Source organism: Zingiber officinale, chromosome 2A, assembly GCF_018446385.1.
Source record: "Zingiber officinale cultivar Zhangliang chromosome 2A, Zo_v1.1, whole genome shotgun sequence".
NCBI classification, from domain to species: domain Eukaryota; kingdom Viridiplantae; phylum Streptophyta; class Magnoliopsida; order Zingiberales; family Zingiberaceae; genus Zingiber; species Zingiber officinale.
In genome coordinates this window covers 36,114,616-36,136,782 of record NC_055988.1, presented here as the reverse complement: position 1 = coordinate 36,136,782, position 22,167 = coordinate 36,114,616, and the positions used below count along the sequence as shown (strand labels likewise).

Below are 22,167 nucleotides of genomic sequence, written 5' to 3'. Positions count from 1 at the left end.
ACACACTCATCACTTAATCCTCTATTGCCACATCTGTTGTTGCTCTAAATTATTCCTTTAGAAACCTGCTGTGGTTTCATATGCTTAACGGACAGATTTATATTTTTAATTACTAGATTGTTGTGAGGAGAGGTAGTGGATGAGTTAAGAAATTATAATACCAGCGATAAATATATGAATGCAATGCAAACAAAGAAAAAGAAATCATTCTAATTTGCTAGGAGAAATTCAGGCCTTTGTCCTTTCATAGCAATTTTGTCATAGGTTGTCTTTATGAATTCATCCTCAACATTTCCACTTTCGTACCCAAGACTACTATGAAGATGAGGACATCATCATTGCCCAATGATAAATTGAGTTTTCTTATTCATGGGAAGGAATGACCAAAGAGGAAGGAAATGAAGTTAAAGCTCCGGAGACTAATAAACTATACCAATTTTTTACTCACTGGAAGAGACTTCTAAAGATTCATAATGAAGATATTATGGTACGTAAATGAGAAGACATAAATGATTTTATTTTATTTACATATTGGAAAGGATAACCTAATTCAAATTTGAAGATGCTTACAACTCCCTTAGAGTTGAGTACTCTTTAGTGATAATAATGCAAAAAAGAAATTAATTTAATTTGTTAATTGTTCAATTTTGGTGTGATGAAGTGTAGTTTTTTTTGGGGTAGTAGTTTAACAAATTAGTGGATTTTTTTTTCTAACTTAGTGTTTGAGTATCTAAAAATTGTTGTGGCAATATATTGGGTATCTTTTAGCTCAGTTTGATTTATCTCTTTAAGACCCCTTTTCTTTGCATGGAATAATTGTCCTTGTGCTTCATTGAATTCATCCAAATTCTAATTTTGGTTATAATTGGTGTTCCATTAGAATGATTTAGATTCTTCTACTTCAACTAGTAAAGTTGCCTAAAATATATCACATATCCATGTTACATTATCATAGCACATATGCACTACAATTGATATGAAATGATTGTTGGTGCTGAGAATTCCGTTCTGTGTAAATCCCCTGTACAAAAATTTGTACGAGCACAGAACCTTTCCTAGCAACCCACATGCTCGATCAAACATGTGTTTGATCAATCAAGCAAGTTCTTGATTGATCAAAGCGCACCTTGATCGAAGTACAAGATCGCTGGCCTCTTGTGTTGATATTCAAAATCGATACAAAGAAAAATGAAACTAGATACGCAGCGGAATTAAAGAACTAGTTGTACCTTTCTTCGTAGCTAAAGACCTCAAGATCTTCTGCCGTATTCCTCTCCTCTTCTTGGATGTCGTGTGGGCAACGATCTATCAAGACAACACCACCCTCTTTTCTTTTCTTCCAAAACCGCCGGCCACAAAAGAGTCGCTAGGATGGGGCACCTTCTAATCTTCTTCTTTCTCTTCTTCTTCCTCTTCTTTCTCTTCTTGCTTTTCTTGCTCTTCTTCCCTTTCTTCAAGCCGCCGCCCACAAGTGGATGGGAAGGGGCACCGACCACCAAGGGAGAAGGGGGGACGTCGACCACCAAGGAAGGAGAAGGAGGGAAAGGGGAGGAGAGAGTAGGCTCAGGCCACCGACCTCAGAGGAGGAGAGGGGGCGACAACCACAAGGAGAGAAGGGATTATAGAATAAGAAAGTTAGGTTTTAGGGGCCACCTCCTCCTTTTTATAGACTTGTCGTCGGTTACAAGGAAAGAAAAATTAACAAAATTTTGTTTAGAAAAAATCTAAACAAATTATGTTAAAACAAACCAAGTTAAATTAAACCAAACCAAGTTAAGTTAAACCAAACCAAGTTAAGTTAAACCAAATCAAGTTAAGTTAAACCAAATCAAGTTAAGTTAAACCAAACCAAGTTAAACCAAACCCAAACTCGGTTATGGATGGGTGGATGCGAGACTTTATAGAGGCTACAATAGGGACCGAGAGGAGGAATTGATTTTAGCTTCATGATGGACTTGAGCTTCCTGTGTTCGACCCGAACACCCAACTCAAGTTTATCAATAATAATCCATACCACTAAAGAGTTATTATTGAACTACCGCATCAATCCCATATTATAATATGGGCTCCTACTTATTATGAGTATGTTAATCTCCTTGTGTTTAAGATATCGTATGTCCGTTAATTAAATAAGTTACTAACAACTCATTTAATTAACATTTGACTGCAAGAGTAGTACCACTCAACTTTATTATCATATCGGACTAAGTCCACTTGCAGGGTTTATATGATAATCCTTATGAGCTCCTCAAGGGGACATCATTAACCTAAAAAATAGGACACAATTTCCCTTTATAATCAACAACACACCATATAAATGGTACTATCTCCCAACTTATCGGACCTATTGATTTAACGAATAAATCTCACCCATTGATAAGTTAAAGAAATAAATACTAAGTATATATGTTTGTTATTATATCGGGATTAAGAATACGCACATCCATAATAATAGAGATTCTGTTCTTTTATATAGTCAGTATAAATCGAACAACCTCAAATGGTCCTGCTCAATACACATATAGTGTACTAGTATAATTATATAGTCAAGACAAATTAATACCAAAGTACAGTACAACCGTTCCAATGGTTTGTCCCTATCCATCTTGGTTGTGAGCTACTATTTATAATTTATAAGGAACCGATAACATGATCTTCTGTGTGACACCACACACCATGTTATCTACAATATAAATTAAATGGACAACTGCATCGACATATATATAAATATAAAATGCAGACATTTGATCAAAGTGATTTTTATTTCAAAATATCTCAAAAACAGATGTTCATACAAAAGCTAGGCTTATAGTATACCTCCCAACAATCTCCCACTTATACTAAAAGACTATGCTATATGCTGCCATACATCTGATTCCCATCCCCTCAACATCAAAAGCTCTCGCCCGAAGAGCCTTAGTGAAAGGATCTGCCAGGTTATCATCTAATGCAACGACAACAACTTCTCCTCGCTTACGATGTCTCAGACGTGGTACTCGCCGACGTGTTTATCTTACGGGCCTGTCAGGGTTCCTTCGAGTTTACTATCAGATCACTATTATCACAATAAATTGTATTAATTTTTGGCAAACCAAGAATCACATCTAAGCCCATCAAGAAGTTTTTGAGTTCTATGGCTGCCTCAGAGGTCGCCACATACTCAACTTCCACGGTGGAGTTCGAATCCGTGTAACCCACAGGAAGCAAATCATCTATATTGTAAACTAGCATATAATCTCTAGTCATTCTCAGGTACTTTAATATATGCTTTACGGCAGTTCAGTGTCCCGGTCCTGGGTGACTTTGATATATGCTAACCATGCCCACGACAAAACAGATATCCAGTCTCGTACATAGCATTGCATATATTAGACTTCCTACAGCCAAAGCATAAGGAACCACCTTCATCTTCTCTAGCTCTTTTGATGTCTGAGGAGACATCTCTTTAGATAACGGTACCCTATACCGAAAAGGTAGAAAACATTTCTTGGAGTTTTGCATGCTAAAACGAGCTAGGATAAACCAAGGGTAATATAATAAGATGTTAAATTATGTTATAAACTTTATTACTTTGATCCCAAGAATATACCCACATTCTCCCAAGTCCTTCATATCAAACCGCTGACAACCATATGTTTATACGCCGACAACACTTGATATCATTGCAACGAAAGCAAAACGACATCTACGATAGACAAGAAATACCACAAAGTTTCCGCCACTTTTCTTGTATATTCATCCAGTTACCGAATAAATTCATAAGATCGGATTACTTCATCAAACGGATGTTCCAAGATCTCAAGCTCGCTTCAGCTCATAAACGGACCGATGAGCTTACAAAACAAACGCTTTCTTCAGAATGAACCCCTCCGTTGCTTTCATATGGATGTTTTCTTCAAAACTTCCGTTAAGGAAAGTCGTCTTGACATCCATTCGCCAAACCTCATAATCCATACGAGCAACAATAGATAAAAGAACCTGGATAGACTTAAGCGACTACCGACGAAAAGGTTTCTCATAATCGATTCCTTTTTCTGAGTATATCCTTCGTAACAAGCCTCGCTTTAAAAGTTTCCACCTTCCCGTTATTTTCTTTTTCTTTTTCAGAATCTATTTATGAACGACTTTTACACTATTTGGTGGTTCTACAAGCTCCTAGACCTGATTTGAATACATAGATTCTATTTCGTAATTCATTGCCTTTTGCCAAGACGCTGCATCTTATCTTGGAGTGCTTCATCATACGTCCAGGGATCAGGTTCATGTTCACCATGGATCAAGTCCAAGACTCTCCTAAAAACACGAATCTATCAGGTTGCCTAACAATCCTCCCACGTTCCATGTTGTCCTGCATTGGCTGACATGGGTTGAACTCCGCATCATAGCTTATTTACGGTATCCATTCTTTTTGGTAAAGTTGTTTGTGTTCCATCCTCTTATTTCCTCAAGAACAATTTTACTCACGGGCTTGGGTTCATTACATAATTATTTTTAAAAATCTGCATTTGGTGCTAACAACGACCTTCTGATTTTTAAGACTATAAAACAAACCACCTTCCCCTTTAGGATATCCCACTAACAAGCGAACTTTCAGACGTGATTCCAACTTATCGTCTCCTTCAAAGATGATACGTGGCCGGACTACTCCAAATTCAATATGTTTCAAACAGTTCACACCCATTCCACAATTCGGTGGGAGTAGAGGGTACTGATAAGGTACCAAGTTCAGAATGCACGCCGCTATTTCCAAAGCATATCCCAAAACGAATTGGTAATTCTGAATAACTCATTATCGATCTAACCATTTCCAAGAGTCTATTCCTTCATTCGTCATCATTCTCGTCTGGGGTGTACAGTGCATAATCGAGATCAATCCCTCGATAAGTAATTCCTAAACCTCCCAAGAGGTACTCTTCACCACCACGATTGACCGTAGTATCTCGATTCTTTATCCGCACTCAACTTATCAAAGCACTCGTGACTATGCAAGCATCAAGTAAATGTACCAATATCTCGAATAGCTATAAAAGAGACAAAAATATTCAAAACCACCTCTTGCATAGGTCCACACAAATTAGAACGAACCAATTCCAACACTTCTTTGGTTATTTTTCCTTCTAAGCAAGATTCGCAGTCGGAAAGTTTTCCACTACCAACGAATCCAAAGGTCCACTCCGCTATTAATCTTCAATCCTACTGTTAATATGACCAGCCTTACGCCAAAGATATGTTTTTCGATTCATTTTCGGCCTTTCTCTTATTAATTGAAGACGTTATTAATTTTCATTCATTGCTTTGGAGTTATCGGATTAAGAGTATACAAATTGACAACCAACGCACCAAAACAGATAACCATCCTATTTTTCAACCACTTTATCATCAAAAGAAATGATATAATAATCCATAAATAATTTAAAGTACCGAAAATTCTTTCTAAAACATGGCACGTAAAGATAATTTTTCAAAATCAAAGTTTATTCTATCAAAAGATAAATAAACATCTCCCATCGCAACAACCGCCACTCGTAGCATGTGCCCCTACGTGACGGTGATTTTCCTTCACGTAATCGCTTGCCTTTAACCCTCAGAATGAATCGCAGACATTTATCAATTCATCTCACAAAATGGGTAGATAACACCGCTAAACATGTTTTAATAACTAATGAACGAGATATACCTTTATCGTTTCTCCTTTCGAGGATAGTTCACCTTCGATGTCAACGCCCTGCAGATCGCCGATGAAACACTGCCTTCTTCTTACACCGTCACCATTGGCCCACCTCGAGGTCGAATCATTTTCTTTATACAACCTGTTTCTTTTTCTTCTTCCCGCCTTTGGCCACAAACGCCAAAGAACGTGATTCCGAACTTCACGAAATAACCCTTCACGCTGAGTTCACGAAGTTCGCCAACGAATAAGTCCTTTTGTTAGTGTTATAGTTGGTGAGGCGCTCGAAACTCTTGGATAATGTTTGGAGAATGATATAGGCGAGTTTCCATCGATTTCAGCTCACAAGTTTGTATCTCGTTAAGTGAGCCGTTATTTTTGAGAGTGATCCCTCACGGGTGTCCCTCGATCATGGTGGTGGTATTGATTTCTCATAGCCTCCACCTTGCATGACACCGATTACAGTGTTTGAAGAGTTCTTTAAAGTTAGGCGTCGATATGCGTAGGCGATTGGGTAGAGCGTTTTGATATAGAAACTTGAATGCAACACCCACCGTCTATGCCTTGACCCGTTTCTCTCTGTCTCCTCTTGACAAATCCTTGTCAGTGGCATGGGAATGAGACCTGAAAAGTGCAATTTGTGTGAGAGTTAAAGAGCGATGTCGATTTAATTTCAAATGATATAATTGGAACCCAGTAAGTTGTTTCTTTTAAAATGACGAGAGGATTGAAAGTCTTGAAATCACAATTCTGAAATAAAATGTTGGTAAAATTTTAGAATTTAAAATAATATTGATTCCTCAAACAATATAATTTAAAATTCCACTGACACCTCAATCACGTAATTCATTGTCTGTGATAGTGTGGACGTATCTTAATTCGAACATTTGTAAGAGGAGGTTTTACCCATTAATTTGATTATCTTGTCAACCTAATTTTATGATAAATAAAATTAATAGTTGGTTCATCTTCGGTCACACAAATAATAGCAGTGATTCCGATAGGGAGGATACTATTAAATGCGCCTAAGTATATATCATTACTTGATATTTAGTCCATTAATTAGGATTGTGTCCCTTCATATGGAGAAGATCACACATACCTAAATAATTTCCTATAATCATCCATAAAGGAAGTTTGATTTAGTGATCCGCAAGCAAACTCATCCGATATGGAGGAAGACATTTAAAGCCAACGCGCAAGTTTGAATGCATCACTTACAAACCAGTAATGGAGATTGTGAAATTTATTTAAATAATCCCTCTCCTACTTAGTTATTTAAATTGAGGAATTTTAATCATGCACGCACATCACAACAACGCCTTGCATCAAAGCATATAAAAACAACATATAAGGCAATAAACATGAAAATAAAATTTCCAACTATTATGGCCTCATCCAACGCTGCCCTCCAATATGCCGCCAATGGATCGTTGTCCTCCAATGTGCCGCTGATGGATCAAGCCGTCGCGTCTATCTCGCTTCCTTCTCCGCTGTGCCTCTGGTCCTTAAAATAACACCACGCATAGCAAGGATACAAGCTGCAACAAAAGTAAAATTTTACATTTATCGATCCTATATTTCACAAAGGAATTTACATGTAATCTAGATCGAACAGAATGTAAAACAACAACAATAATAATAATATGACAATCGACCGTATTTAATTATTACAATCATGCACACACAACAACCTCGACATGCCCGAGGGTTCAAATCACACAGCTAAGCATCTGAAAAACCGTATGGGTGGATCTGGATTCCTACTGACCGTAGAGTTAATGTCTAACATCTCTTATTATCGTGTAAACATGTATGATCGGTCGTAATTTACACAAAACTAATCACCAGACGAGCTTCAGCTCTGATACGATTGTTGGCGTTGGGAGATTCAAGTTCGTGTAAATCCCTATCTGGGGTATGCAGGCAGACCTTTCCTGTGATCCGTATGCTTGATCAGGGCGTGTGTTTGATCGATCGAATAGTCTTGATTGATCGAAGTGCACCTTGATCGAAGCCTTGAATGCGTTAGCCTCTTGTGTTGGTATTAAAGTCGATACATGAAATTGATCGAGAAAAGCGAAACTAGATCGGCTGGCGGAATTAAAAACTGGTTTGCCCTGCTTGGTAGCTAAAGACCTCGAATTTTACGCGTGTTCTCCTCTTCTTGGGCGTCGTGTGGTGACGATATGCACGAGCAACACCACCCTCTTTCTTTTCTTAAAATGGTAGGATATAAAAAATTACTTTGGGATGGGCACATACAATCTTCTTCCCCTTCTCTTCCCCACTTCTTTTTTCTCTTCTTCCTCTTAACACTCTTCTTCCTTCTTGACATTTTATGATGGATGGGAAGGCGTAGGCTCCTGATGAGAAGGGGCCAGTGGCCTGAGGAGAAGAACAGGCGCCGACCCCAAGCAAGGAGAGGAGAGGAAAGGGGAGGGTGGAGTTTGCAATGGTCAGCCCTAGGAGGAGGAGAGGGGCGGCAACCACAAGGAGAGAAGGGATTATGGAGAATAAGAAAGTTAGGTTTTAGGGATCACATCCTACTCCTTTTTATAGACTAGCCGTCAATTACAAGGAAAGAAAAAAATTAACAAAATTTTGGTTAAAAAAAATCTAAACAAATTATGTTAAAACAAACCAAGTTAAGTTAAACCAAACCAAGTTAAGTTAAACCAAACCCGGTTATGGATGGGTGGATGCGAGGCTTTATGGGGTTATGACGAGGCAGAGGAAAATTGGTTTAATGTTCGATCCGAACACCCAACTCAAGTTTATCAATAATAACCCATACCACTAAAGGGTCATTATTGAACTACCGCACCAATCCCATATTACAATATGAGCTCCTACTTATTATGAGTGCGTTAATGATATCGTATGTCCGTTAATTAAATAAGTTACTGACAACTCATTTAATTAACATCTGACTGCAAGAGTAGTACCACTCAACTTTATTATTATGTCGGACTAAGTCCACCTGCAGGGTTTATATGATAATCCTTATGAGCTCCTCAAGGGATATCATCAACCTAAATAAATAGGACACAGTTTTCCTTTATAATCAATAACACACCATATAAATGGTACTATCTCCCAACTTATCGGACCTATTGATTTAACGAATAAATCTCACCATTGATAAGTTAAAATAAATATTAATGTATTGTTATATGCTCGGGATTAAGTATCTGTGTAATAATAGAGTTGTTCTTTTATATAGTCAGTATAAATCGAACAACCTCAAATGATCCTGCTCAATATACATATAGTGTACTAGTGTAATTATATAATCAAGACAAACTAATACCAAATTACACTACAACCGTTCAATAGTTTGTCCCTATCTATCTTGGTTGTGAGCTATTGTATAATTTATAAAGGGCGATCATGTGTATGACTCGCACCATTAGTATCTCTGATATAGGTAAATAGACCATTGTCGGCGACAACAACAAGCACTTGCACAATATGCCTTTTAGTGAAAATTTGGAGAGCAACCCGGAGGAGGTGTCATCATGTCTTTCACATACATATCAAGTTAAAACCTTTTCTAATTGAGAAAATTCAACTACTTTGGAGCCCAAGATTTAAGATTTAAGATTTAACTTGAAGCAAATGCCAATCCATGCTTGAACAAGCAAGTAGGAGGAGAACAAACATGGGGTATTATTCTGTACGATATCCTAACCACTTTTTATGAATCAGAATTGGTGGACCTTGTATGGTGGTATTTTTTAAGTGCCCTTTTCAACCCAAGTGTATGCTTATTTTCCTCATCTCTAGTAATAAATTATAGCATGAGTTCTTATGGTTATGATAAGGATATCATGTACTTAAGGTGGGGCAAAAATTGCTAGAATAAATTAAGGTTGATCCCAACTTTGTATTGTGAAGGTCACCAAGATGTACTCTGGAGAAAGGTTGAGCCATTGATATACAAGTGATGTAGCAAGAAACATGTTGGTAGGAGGAAGGATTAATGTTGATTTTCTCAGCATATATCAATTACTCTTGGCAAAAGAATATGCTAATCTTCATGATTAGCAATTTGTGGTTTTGCTTACATGGAATGATGAAAGTGATATTGGCAGCGGGATATAGCTGGATCTATTTTGCCCTTATTGTTTGGAGATTCGTTACCCATTCCTAAATCTCCTTGCCTTTGATACAATTCTATTCCCATTCTCCACTATAATCCAACTCAAATCAAAATTTCCCTGACATGTCTTGCCATGCACCAATTCTCTTAAATAAAATACCATCGCAGTTTCAATTAGAAATCAATCTCATCATTTTTCCACAACTTTCTCTACTCACCCTTTAGAAGGGGAGCCTTGGTGCAACTAAACTTGCTGCCATATGACTCGAAGGTCACGAGTTCGAATCATGAAAACAACCTCTTGCAAAGCAGGGTAAGGTCATGTACAATAGACCCTTCCCCGGGACTCCACGTTGGCAGAGTTTCGTACCAGACTGCCCTTTCCTCTACTCACCCTTTATAACTTTATGAGTCTCTTAATGACATTTAAATATAAATTAAACTAAATGGAAAAAACGTGATTTCGAGATTAAGAAAGACTTACCTTGCATTGCAAGAGGTTGTTTCCACGAGTTGAACCTGTGGCCACCATGTAACACGACAACAACTTTATTGTTGCGCTAATGCAGGTTAAGGTTATATACAATCGACCCTTCCTCGGACGCCGCATTGCTGGAAGTTTCATGCACTGAGCTGACTTTTTTTTTAGAGATTAAGAAAGACTTATAACAAATCCCATTAAATTGTACCACTATTTAGATTTTATCACTGCAAACAATATGAAGGGGAGCCTTGGTGCGATGATACAGATGCCGTTGTAGAGGTCATAGGTTCGAGTCTCGGAAGCAACCTCTTGCAAAGTAGAGTAAGGTTGTGTACAATAGACCTTTCCTCAGATCTGCATTGGCAGGAGTTTCATGCACCGGGCTACCCTTTATCACTAGAAACAATATCATTACATGAAGTTTGTCAAGTGCAAACTAAGATAGCAGATAATTTAATTAGAAACAAACACTAACTTCATTTTGTGTTCACTCTGACTTTATGCTATTTAATTTCTATTATACTAATGAATTGCAACAGTTGGACTAATGTACTTGGACAAGGATGAGGAATACCAGGCCTTGTCTTGTCACCAACTGGGTTTATGAATTTCAGACTGATCCCATGTTATAACATGATCATCTTTGGCCAATCTCACATTCCCACTACAATCAGACCTGTGCACTACATACTGGTTTGAAATTGTTATCCCTTGATGAAAGCCACAGAATTCAAAAGTGCACTAAGATTTTTGATCCTTTGATATATATACAAGTTTATATCCTCTGAAATGGGAGGTCAAGGTGCTCTGAAAACCTAAAACAACCTATATCAGAAAAAAACATCTATGTTAGTCAATCATTGCAGTTTGTTGCATGGCCCAATGACTACAGTTTTACAAAGAGTTATGAGGGGTATGGAGGGTGCTTACCAATATTTGCACTCAAAACTTTTTTGGACAATTACATATTGCCAATTATGATTTGGAATTTTAAACCTTGGTTGAATGTTTTGATAGGGACTGAATCTTTTTCTATTTCAATTGAAATTCATCTAAATTTTCTTTGATAACATAAAATGTTTCTCCATTGTTTAGTGGGAAAAGATTTGTCCTGTTTTTGTCAAACATTTGGATATTGAAAAAGGTAGATACCTTCTAAACCAATGAAAGATGAAAAAACACTAATCTGCTCCTACATACTCAAAGCTTCTCCCCTTGTTGACCTTGAGTTCTCTTGGTTCTTGTTCCTCAAATTGTTAGAATGATTGCTAAGAGCTTCCTCTTTCCCAAGGTTTTGCAAAAATGTCTACTATACAAAGTTGTTTATGGAAAAAACTTCAGCTGTCTTCTTAATCCACATAACATAGCAAGCTATTATTTCCCTGATTCTGGTGCCTTGTATAGCTTCTAAATCATCACCTTGTCAGCTTTAAACTAATGGACTAAATTACCAAGAGACTTGAATATAGCATTTTAGTCATATCAGTTTGCAGCATATATTTCCTACCAAATAACCATCAGGTTTATTGGTGGGGCTAACTAACCAAACTTTTACACAAGTTAAAGAAGATTCGGCTCAATGAAACCATGCTAAACTTGTGTCTCTTTCTTTGATTGACATGCAAATGTTTATATATCCATTAATCTCTAAATTTCAATGGAGCATTTGCATTTTCCTCTTTCTATACGAGATGCTTAATATCTAAGGCATACTTATCAACTATGATGTTCAATTTTGCTGGCTACAATTTTGTAGAGTATTAAATCTTAGTGGCTCAACTTTCTTGTCATTCAATGCTTTATTTTCTTTGGTCTGATTTACTATTTGAGGTTTGTGTGTGTTCATCTATATACTTACATATGTATAAGGATTAAACAATTTGTATTATAATCTGCTGGTGGGCCTCTATAAAGTAAGGACAATATCTAATATTGTTTTGATTCAAACTACAAGTTTAAGTATGTACAGAATGTTCTAACCGCATGACATTCCTATACAGCTAGTCAGCTGATGAAATATTTTCAAGCAAGAATTTTCAGAGCAATGAAAGTTTTTGATACCTGTATATTATTTTTGTATGTGGTAAGCGTCTTTATTGCCTGCCATTGTGCGTCTAAGCTAATTACAATGTAACAAGAAGCTGCTTTCATACCATTTGTAACTTCGAATTTGGTGCATTTGATGACTATGGAGTATTGTTAGACCAAAGAACAACTTTGACAATGTTATGTCTATATGTTCAGATATGGTGTATGGTGTGCTAAATTGTTGAGTCAAAATTTGTCTTTCTTGTTTGTAAAAATACACCATTGTCAGGTCATGTTATTGACTCTACCTCTTTATATCAATAATATTTTGCGAACTTATACTAGCTTGTATCTTTTGTTCACAGATCTTCAAGATGGTCAGCTCATACATGGAGAAAATTTCAGCCTTTTTGCAGCAATGTCTGCTCTGGAGGTCTGAGCCACATTCCTGTTTGTTTTCCTTCATTGCCATGATAACATATGGTTACATACTTACATGTGTATAATCCATGCAGTTTGTTTGTGTGCAATACTGAGAAATTTAACTCTATTTTATATAGAATGAATCTATGAGAAAACTCAGTCTGATTATATTTTAGACAGTAAGATTAAAATTAATGTACAATAGTTTGTGCAGCAAAATCTTGATATTTTACATGGAGGGATGGGTTGGAACTTCCTGCTGAAGAAAAATTTCTTTATCAAAGTTACCTGGCCGTCACCCTCAAGACCTTGTATTAGTATGTATCTGAGAGTCTTTTGTCCCATGAGTTGCATTGGAGTAATACAGAAACACAGGCTGCATAGTGACAAGGCAGACAAATACATGCAGATGATTAATGTAAGGAACATTCAAAATGGGTAGGAAGAGGGCAAGACTAGGTTGAGAAAGTGTGGAGGAGAAAACTTACACCTGCTACTATAACCTTTGTTGTTGCTGTTTGCTGCTTATCATCGTTGGTTACTGAAATTCCTATGTTTCAGTTTTGCATGTTGATGATCTTGGTGTCTTAGTGACACAAAGCATGGCCATTTGCCAAAATTGACAACAAGAGAGAAGAGGAGAGTAGTTCAAGGGGTTATTAAACAATAATTTAATTCATAACTAATTCAATATTAAGTATCTTACTAATTTGTCTATATATATTTTATCCAAAGATAAAAACGATGATAACTTACTATTAAGTTAGCTAATAGACTAATATAAAAAAAAGTAAACTATTGATTGAATCAAGAAACATGTAAATATAGGTTCTTCCTCCCATGATATAAGGATAGTATAAACTATTGTGCTGACTCATCTAATAGAATAATCTATATCCATTGTATTAAATAAGATTTCCAATCTAGAAAGACCAAATCTTGAAAGCTTCTTTGCCATTCTTGTCCATCAATGAAAACCCCATGAGTTAGACAATAAAGGTGTAGATGGAGTGTGATACATGAGATCAACAAGGTGTGAATGATGAAGGACAAATGGAGCTCCGGTGTCTTAGTTTGTGTCACAGTGAGGAGTCCGTATGCCTTGGTCAGTGAATCTCATAAAAAGGGCACCCTCATAATAAATCACTTGTCTTCCTGCCCCATCATCATGCAGGAGTGTATATATGACTCTAACACAAGGATGCATGCATCAGTTGATCCCATGGTGAGAGAAAAGACAATGGGGAGGCTACAGAAGATAAAAAAAATAAAAAAAGTTTACTTCATTTAATACTAAGTTTACTTCATTTAATACTTCACATCATGTGCATCACTTGGCTCAATTCGATTTCTTAACCATCTTCATTACTGAAATAATACTGTAGTTTTTTTGTATGCTCTATGTTGAGTATGAAAAATAAGGACAAGGGAGTGCAGAGTGCTCACTGTCTTGCTGAATAGGTATTCTTTATATGCTTACACTTAAATCGCCTTCTCATGTAATGTTATGGGGTGTATACCGTTTGTCCGAGTGAGTGTTATTGCTAAATGAAATTTGATAATATGGGATCAAAAGAGAAAAGAAAGGAGAAGAGCAATATTGAGATCTGTTGTGTATATGGATGTTGAGAAAAAGGAAGTTGACTCAACTAGCTGAAGTTCAACACTGAAAAATGATTTAATTTGGTATAGTAGCACTTATATTTTTTCTGATAATGCACATATCCAAGGAAAAACATTTATAAAAATATGCATTAAACTTTCTTAAATCTGGAGACATGTTTTTAACAGAAAAAAAGGCATTCAAAAAAATGTGAAGAGCACCATGAGGAAAAGAAATATTGACTTTGCCTATTTTTAACAGAAGAAGGCAATAAACACTAAAACAACATCCCCAGAAATGAATGGAACTTTCATATGAAGAATCATAGTCACTGCAGTTTCAATCAAATAATTTTTTTTATCATTCCAAAATTCAGGCATGAGGAAGAGTGAACAATGTCATGAGTACTTATAAAAGAATTGAAGTACAAAAATCATCATAAGAATTATCAATGTGTAACAAAGTCAATTTGAGTTGAATTTCAGCAATGACAGAATGAACATCAGAATCATCATTCATCAAGGTACAAAAGAAGAATGCTGGAGTTTAACTCCTCAAATTTGACTACTTGCATATTGTTTTAGATAATGGATCCAAAGATGGATGCTGGAGTTGAAAAATGTGGATACTACTCGATCGAGGAAGCTATAGAAAATAATGTTGCTCCAGTTCCTCTCAGCCTGAACCCGACTCTTGATGTTCAACGTGTGATTGATGTCATTGACCATCTTTTTTCTTGTGAGGTATTGAAAGCAGTTTTGTTTTCTTTAAATCTATTTAGGACTATAGAAACTTCTACATTTATTTGACATATTTGTTTGACAGGCTACTTGGTACAAAGGTCATACGTTGGCACAAACTGTTTTTTCATGCATATATCTCTTGAGGATTGAACGGACATCTTCACATGCATTGCTGCATTCATATTGCAGAATTATGCGAGCTACTTGTAATGCTGTTATCTCTGTAGTTTCTGATTCACGTACACATGAGGTATTTTCGTATCTAATTAACTCTTCTGAGTTAACATGGCATTCACCAGATTAAAGTGGAAATTCATTTTGATAGTCATGGGTCAATGATTTAATAAAGTTATTTTTTTCATCATCTTATTCTTGAATCCTTGTCCTATGAAAAATTTGAATATCCCACGGTTGTCAAGCCTGCTTATAATATCAGGCTATTTGACGTTAAAAAATAGCATTGTATTATTATTTATGTGTGCATAGTTACATGATTAACAGATGAGAATAGTAAAAGAACCTTCGTACACACTCTTATTCAGACTTTAAACCTTAGTAGAAGTTACCCTTTTCCTGGGACTCATTGGTTCAATGGTTTCTGAAAGATGTTATGACACCATAAGATAGATCTATTTGCCTCAGTTGGCAATCCTGTGAAATATAAGAGAGAATCTTAAAACAGGGATTTTATTTTTGCTTGAATGTTCAGCACAGTGAGATTAAATCATTCTTTATAGTCTTTTCAATAAATTGTTCTCATCAAAATCTGATAAATAGACTAGATGTACTACAAATAATACAAACTTGTAGAGCTAACTCCTGAGGCTCAAACTTAATTGAGTTAGGGGGTTTTACTTTTATCTCCTAGGATATTAAGGCTTGCTTCAAATTTGGAATTTTTCATTTTCTCTTGTTGAGTTCAGGTTGGGAAGGTATGATAATTGCTTTATAGTTTCTATTTTAAGTTTGCTAAGTTTAATATAATTATGGATTTACAAATTTGTTCTGTGCCAAGTGGCAAGAGCAAAATACCACATTCTAGTTGTCCACTGATGGGCAAAGTTGGGTTGAGACCTTGAAACCCTCATCGGGTTGTTTGATTAATTCTTTTCTCATTTGAAGGGTTCTGCTCCGTGCAACAATGATGAGGGGTGAGAAACTTCAGTAATGTCACAACACAAGGAAGGTAAGCAACCTCTTATGTGACAATCTAGTGGCATAGTATAGGCAAGGGACATCTTCTTTGATGATCAAGTTACACAATGTGACACAAGTGAAGCGAGAGATAAGCAACTTCTTTTCCCTCTCTTCCTTCCCCCAAAATTGTGGATGACTGATGGGTGGAGGGAAATGGATCACATTTAAAAAAAAAAACTTCAGTGGAAAGGAGGAGAGAAGATAGAGGAAAAGGAGAAACATGGGACGGAAGAAAGGGAAGAACGACAGATGAGCTCGTGTTCGTTTTGGCCACGAATCACAGCCTCTGTGGTTGCAAATTGGGGCCTTCATGGCTGCATATTGTGACCTTTGTGGTTGTCAATTGCGCCTCTGCGACTGCAAGTTGCGGCTAGGCCGTGAGCTTATGGTCTCCGTGGTTGCGATTTCGTTGGGCGACTTGGTTACGGGAGCTCGTCAGGAAGTCTTGAGAGCTGCAATCTGGCCGTGAGCTTGTGGCCTTCGTGGTTGTGATTTTGTTGGGTGACTTAGTTATCGGAGTTTGTTGGGGGGAATTGCAAGGGATGCGATCCTGCTGTTGGTTATTGGAGTTCATTGGGAAGTTGTTGTGAGAAGGATGTAGACTTCGTTCCACCTGCTTTCGTGTGGACAAAAAAATAAGTACAAAATGATCGACCGACAAATTATGAATCTGTCCACGGATCATTTTTAAGCTAAGTATGAGGGATTCCATCAAATTAATCCCTTAATTTGCGCTCCGGAGTAAACAAGGCAGTAGGGTTAATAACTTGCAAAATAGACATGTCATGTCTCTTTCTAGATGAGTTGGGAACTGAAACTCTACGTCGGATTTGAATGAGATTCTAAACCTAGAATAGGAATATTTGTAAAATTTATTTAATTGTGTCTAAAAACATGTATTATCTCTCCCATTGATTATTCATGCAAATAATTTCACAACAATCTCCTGTTTCAAAGAATGCTTAGGACTTATCTGGATTACACCAAAGTAACTTTGTATCAACAAGGCTATGGTGCTGGTTGCATCCTAGTGATTAATCAACATTGACTATATTCATGTTCCATTATGGCATCTTATAAATCTCATTATTCCCACCTTTCACAATTTTATAGAAATTACTAGTACTTTTCCATATATCCTCTAGGGTAAGCGTAGTTAACTACAATACGCAACATGTCTCTTAATTTCTTCTTCATTTTTATCTTTATCCAATGGTTTAACTTCATATTAATACTTAAAATCTCCATAATGTTTGTCAAGCATTATTGCTAAAACTCAATGTGGACATTTTGATGCTATGTATGTTGATGATTGCCACACTTGATGATATTGTCTGTCTCTTGGTTTAGGGTTAAACATTTCTTGGTTCTTATTAGCTTGTGTAAGGTGGAGAATTAGTATCTATTCTAGGTAATGTTTTGAAAAGTTGTTTCCCTAAAAGGGTGGTCCTATGAGATAGAGTGTTTCTAAGTCTGTTGATTTGAGTTATGCACCTATTTAATTAGGGTCTTAGATTAACTCTAGATAAAGCTTATGGTATTGTTCCATCTCTATAGGCGTCATATGCTCCTCTTCTATAAAATTAAGCAAAAATAATTTTACTTCTCTTTGGATTATTGTAATTTGTGAATGAACCTATGGAGGGTCAATTTTAGGTCTTTCGTTACGTCATAACAGATATACAAAATCAACCAAATGACTTTTTTGTTCTATTTTGCTTGAGGATGATCATTCTCCATTTGTCCACTTAGGTCTATAATTTATAACCTAAAATCAACCAAATGAGAACTATTCCTTTCCTATTTGAGTCTCATCTTAAGTTAGTTTGTGATTGTTACAAATTATATAAATAAAAAAATATAGAGAGATTATTTACCTTAATTGTAGGGATATGATTTATCTTGATTGTAGATATTTGATTAAGTGTAAATACTCTCTCTATATGTATGAGATTGATTAATAAAATTAATAACATATTTTTTCTTCTAAAATTTCTTAACATGATATCAGAGCAAACCCTAGCTGTCATCCAGAACCTTAGTCGTCATCCCAAGCCCTAGCCATCATTTCAAACCCTAGCCCCCACTTCTCTCTCATATTGATTGATTGGGACAACTCTTTGCTTGCATTAGCTGCCATTGACCTAGGAGGAATCACTGATCTATCATCACCCAAATTCTAGTCATCGGAATCTCTGCACATGAGGCACATATGCCGTTACTAGTTTTTTGGTCTAGTCCCACGAGTCGGCGTGTGAAAGTGTGTTTGTTATAGGAAATATCTTCGATTGCCACTATTTCATCATACAACATCTTCGTATACCTGATTCAACATTTATTCAGGTGTGAGACTTTTTGTGCAACAAGTTTAGAGTTTCTTTGGTATTCCATATTTAGTTCTTTGTTTTCTTTTGTTCTTGCGGCTCTTTGATGATATGGTTGAGAAGAAGTTTGTCATGATTTTTGATGATGAATATATCAAATTCTCTCAGTATCAAGAATCGTTAAAATTTTCATCTACTCTAATTACTACCATCGCTGAGTCAGGTACATGCCTTATTTTAACATTCCTATGCTTGTATTGTTACATTAGTAGATGGGTTAACCTCTTATGTTCTTAGGACTGACATAGTTACACCAATTCCTTCGATTCCATTACACTCTATTGTAAGCTTACCTCAGTTGTCTTTTAATTTAATTTATGCAAGCAAACTCACATGTACTTTTAACTATTGTGTCTCATTCTTTCCCGATTATTGGCTTTTTCAATATCTTACGACAAAGAAGCTTCTTTTCAAACTTTGCGAAGAGGTAAGTGTGCTTAGATGAGAACAGTACTAGGATGGGCAATCCCCTAGGAAGCCCCCATGCCTGATTGGACAAGTTATTCGAAATGTAGGTCTAACCATTCTGGGTTCTACAAACAGTTTGCAATGGGTATCATCTTATTGGTTTTATATGTAGATGATATTGTCATTACTCGGAATGATATTGTAGGCATTTCATTTCTTAAAACCGTTCTTCATAGTTAGTTTCGTTCAACGTAGTTAGGGATTTTAAAATACTTCTTGGGCGCTGAGGTAACAAGAAGTAAGAAAGGAATCTTCTTATCTTAGAGGAAATGTGTACTTGACTAATTATCTGAGATGGGAAAATTAGGAGCTAAACCATATATTACTCCAATGACTCCTAATCCACAACTCATAAAAGATGGTGAATTATTTAAAAATTCTGATAGGTATAGAAGATTGATTGGAAAGTTAAATTATCTTATTGTGACTCGTCCAAATATTACATATTTCAGTTGGTATTGAGTTAGTATATGACTTCTCCAACAGTTAATCCTTGGGAACAAATTTTGTGCTATTTGAAAGGAGAACCTAGATGAGGTATTTTGTATACCAATCATGGACATACTAAGGTTGTTTTTCAAATGATGATTTAGTAAGATCCAAGGATGATTGAAGATCCACATGTAATCATTGTGTGTTTGTTAGAGAAATCTAGTTTCATGGAAAAGTAAGAAGTAGAATGTCGTCTCACGTTCAAGTACAAAATCAAAATATAGAGCTATAACAAATGTTGTATGTGAGATAATGTGGATATATCAACTTTTGACTAAAATAGATCTTAAAATTTCAGATTGTGGTGTGATAACCAAGTGACTTTATATATTGTTTCCTATCGCGTATTTCAAGAGCAAACTAAGTATATTGAATTTGAGTGTCATTTTGTTGGTGAAAATATATAGCAAGGTTTGATTGTATGTGAAGATAGGAGAACAACTAGGAGATATTTTTACAAAAACTTTAAATAGGGGTTGGGTTTGATTATCTTTTAATAAGTTAGGCATGATTAATATTTATGCTCCAACTCGAGGGGGAATGTTATTAATTATATAAATAAAAATAAGAAATATAGGGATATTATTTACAATAATTGTAGGGATATGATTTATCTTGATTGTAGAGATTTGATTAAATCTATATACTCTATATATGTATGAGATTGATGAATAAAATTAATAACATATTTTTTCTTCCAACATTTGTTAACAGTGATAAATGATTTTCCTAATCACCTAAGTTGAGTTCATCCTTTTTCCATAGTTTTCTAATACCCCCAATAAGTTTTATTCTAGTATATCATTCTTCTTCTCAAGTAATAGTTTCTCATGAATTCATGTTAGCTAGTCAATTAAAATGCTTTTGGATTTAATTGACCATGAAACTAGTGGTTCAATATTCAACATATTTTGGGATGCCCTCTAACTCCAATCTTGGTCTAGTTGCATGTGTAGGATAGTATTTAGGTAATCGATTGATATTCTTTCCTAGACATTGGGTGGTGTAATTTTGAGTTCTAACAGATGTTAGGGTTTCATGGTACTCTTGATGTGTTGTCGTTAATTGTGAGTAAAACTCTTTTCTTCAGTCAATTATAAAATAGCTTATAAATAAATTCTTTAAAGCTAGCTAGGTAGCCAAACCTACTTTACATGGATCTAAACTCATCCTTTATATTTTATAAAGGATTTAATTTCAAGACCTACCTAGCAACTTTGCGGCCTGCAGTAGTGATATTTTCTTTCATTATTGCCGATTTACTCCAGTTAGTCGATGTGAAATTATGACAAACATATCAAACGAGGAATAGGAAGACAAAAAACGACTTTGTTAGCAACAATAAAGTAAGATACAATTTATTTAAGTGTAAATGATGATATTGTAGAGATAGAGCTCAATGACGTAAAATGATCCATATAACCAACTCCATCTAGTGGGATAAGGCTTGTTGTTGTTGTTGTTTCTTTGAGAAAAGTTAATCAAATGCTAAAATAAACTAAATTAATTGAAAAATTAAACAAAAGAATTTTTAAAAGACGTGCAACTCTACTAATATGTGAGCAAGTTGTTGAAGTGCCATGTGTCCAAGTCTTGATAAGAGTTTCTGGACTCTTTTACTTTGACAATTTTTTTTAAAGGAAATTATGGTTATCTATGCTATTTTGTGAGGCACACAAAAGGGAGAGGAAGTATGTGTTTAGTGGATATCAACCATGGTTGTAAAAAATCAACTACTGATACAATCTACTACTGATACGGATGACTTGGATTGATATTGGTATAGCCTAATCCATTTTTCTTGAGAAATTAATCATCTCATATAGATGGATGGAGAAGTTTTAAAAGTTACAAAAGTATAGATTGAAAGAAATTACCTAAAAAAATGAGTTTGACTCTCAGAAAACAGAGTAAATTAATTGAAAGCTTAATAGATCATGAACGAGAACTTGACTGGCTGAATTGATTTTGTCAAACTTGTCCAATCTACCAACTCATTCTTGATTTTAATCGTGTTTACTAGCAAAGTCATACACGCGAGGGAATATTCTTTAGTTACTCTCGTGAATTCTAGCTTAAATTGCTAACCTCCATCTAGAATTTGTTATGATATCAACAAAATAACTTTGTTGTTGTATGCCATCTGCCATTAGTAGACCAAACATCTCATTAGTCTCTTATTCATCCACTATTGATTGAGAGATGACATTATTGGTTGAGAGAGATATAATACCTCTTTTGATAAATAATGCCTCAAATACGGAATATTAAATAATAACCTTTCTTAGTGATTGGTATATTAATAACTAACTTTGTTTTTCTTTTAATGTGATAGCAAAGTTCAAAATTTCGAGTCATGCTGAAGTTTCGCTCTTTGACTCGAACGATATTATTTTGGTATCATGTTGATGTTTCAAGGCATGGTGCAGATAATATTTTGGAGTTGAAGAATGAAGAAGATGAAGCATAGGAAAGAGTGGTTTTAAATCTTATACCATGTCGGGCGAAAGTCGAAATATTCTTGTAAATTATTGAAACTCGATACCACTCGGTACAAAATTCAATACCACTT

At 35.6% G+C, this 22,167-nt stretch overlaps 1 protein-coding gene across 3 annotated transcripts in view; it reads left to right on the top strand.

The window, feature by feature from the left end:
- The window catches only part of LOC122041032 (N-alpha-acetyltransferase 35, NatC auxiliary subunit-like), a 95,797-nt gene that overhangs the window by 36,162 nt on the left and 37,468 nt on the right, over positions 1-22,167 (top strand). For 2 of the 3 annotated variants that reach the window (XM_042600568.1, XM_042600567.1), the window contains exons 3-4: positions 14,896-15,054; positions 15,137-15,304. In XM_042600568.1, coding sequence (XP_042456502.1) covers positions 14,896-15,054; positions 15,137-15,304 — 327 coding nt within the window. Of the gene's footprint in view, positions 1-12,655; positions 12,719-14,895; positions 15,055-15,136; positions 15,305-22,167 lie in introns of those variants that run through there. The other variant, XM_042600569.1, reaches the window with a different exon arrangement.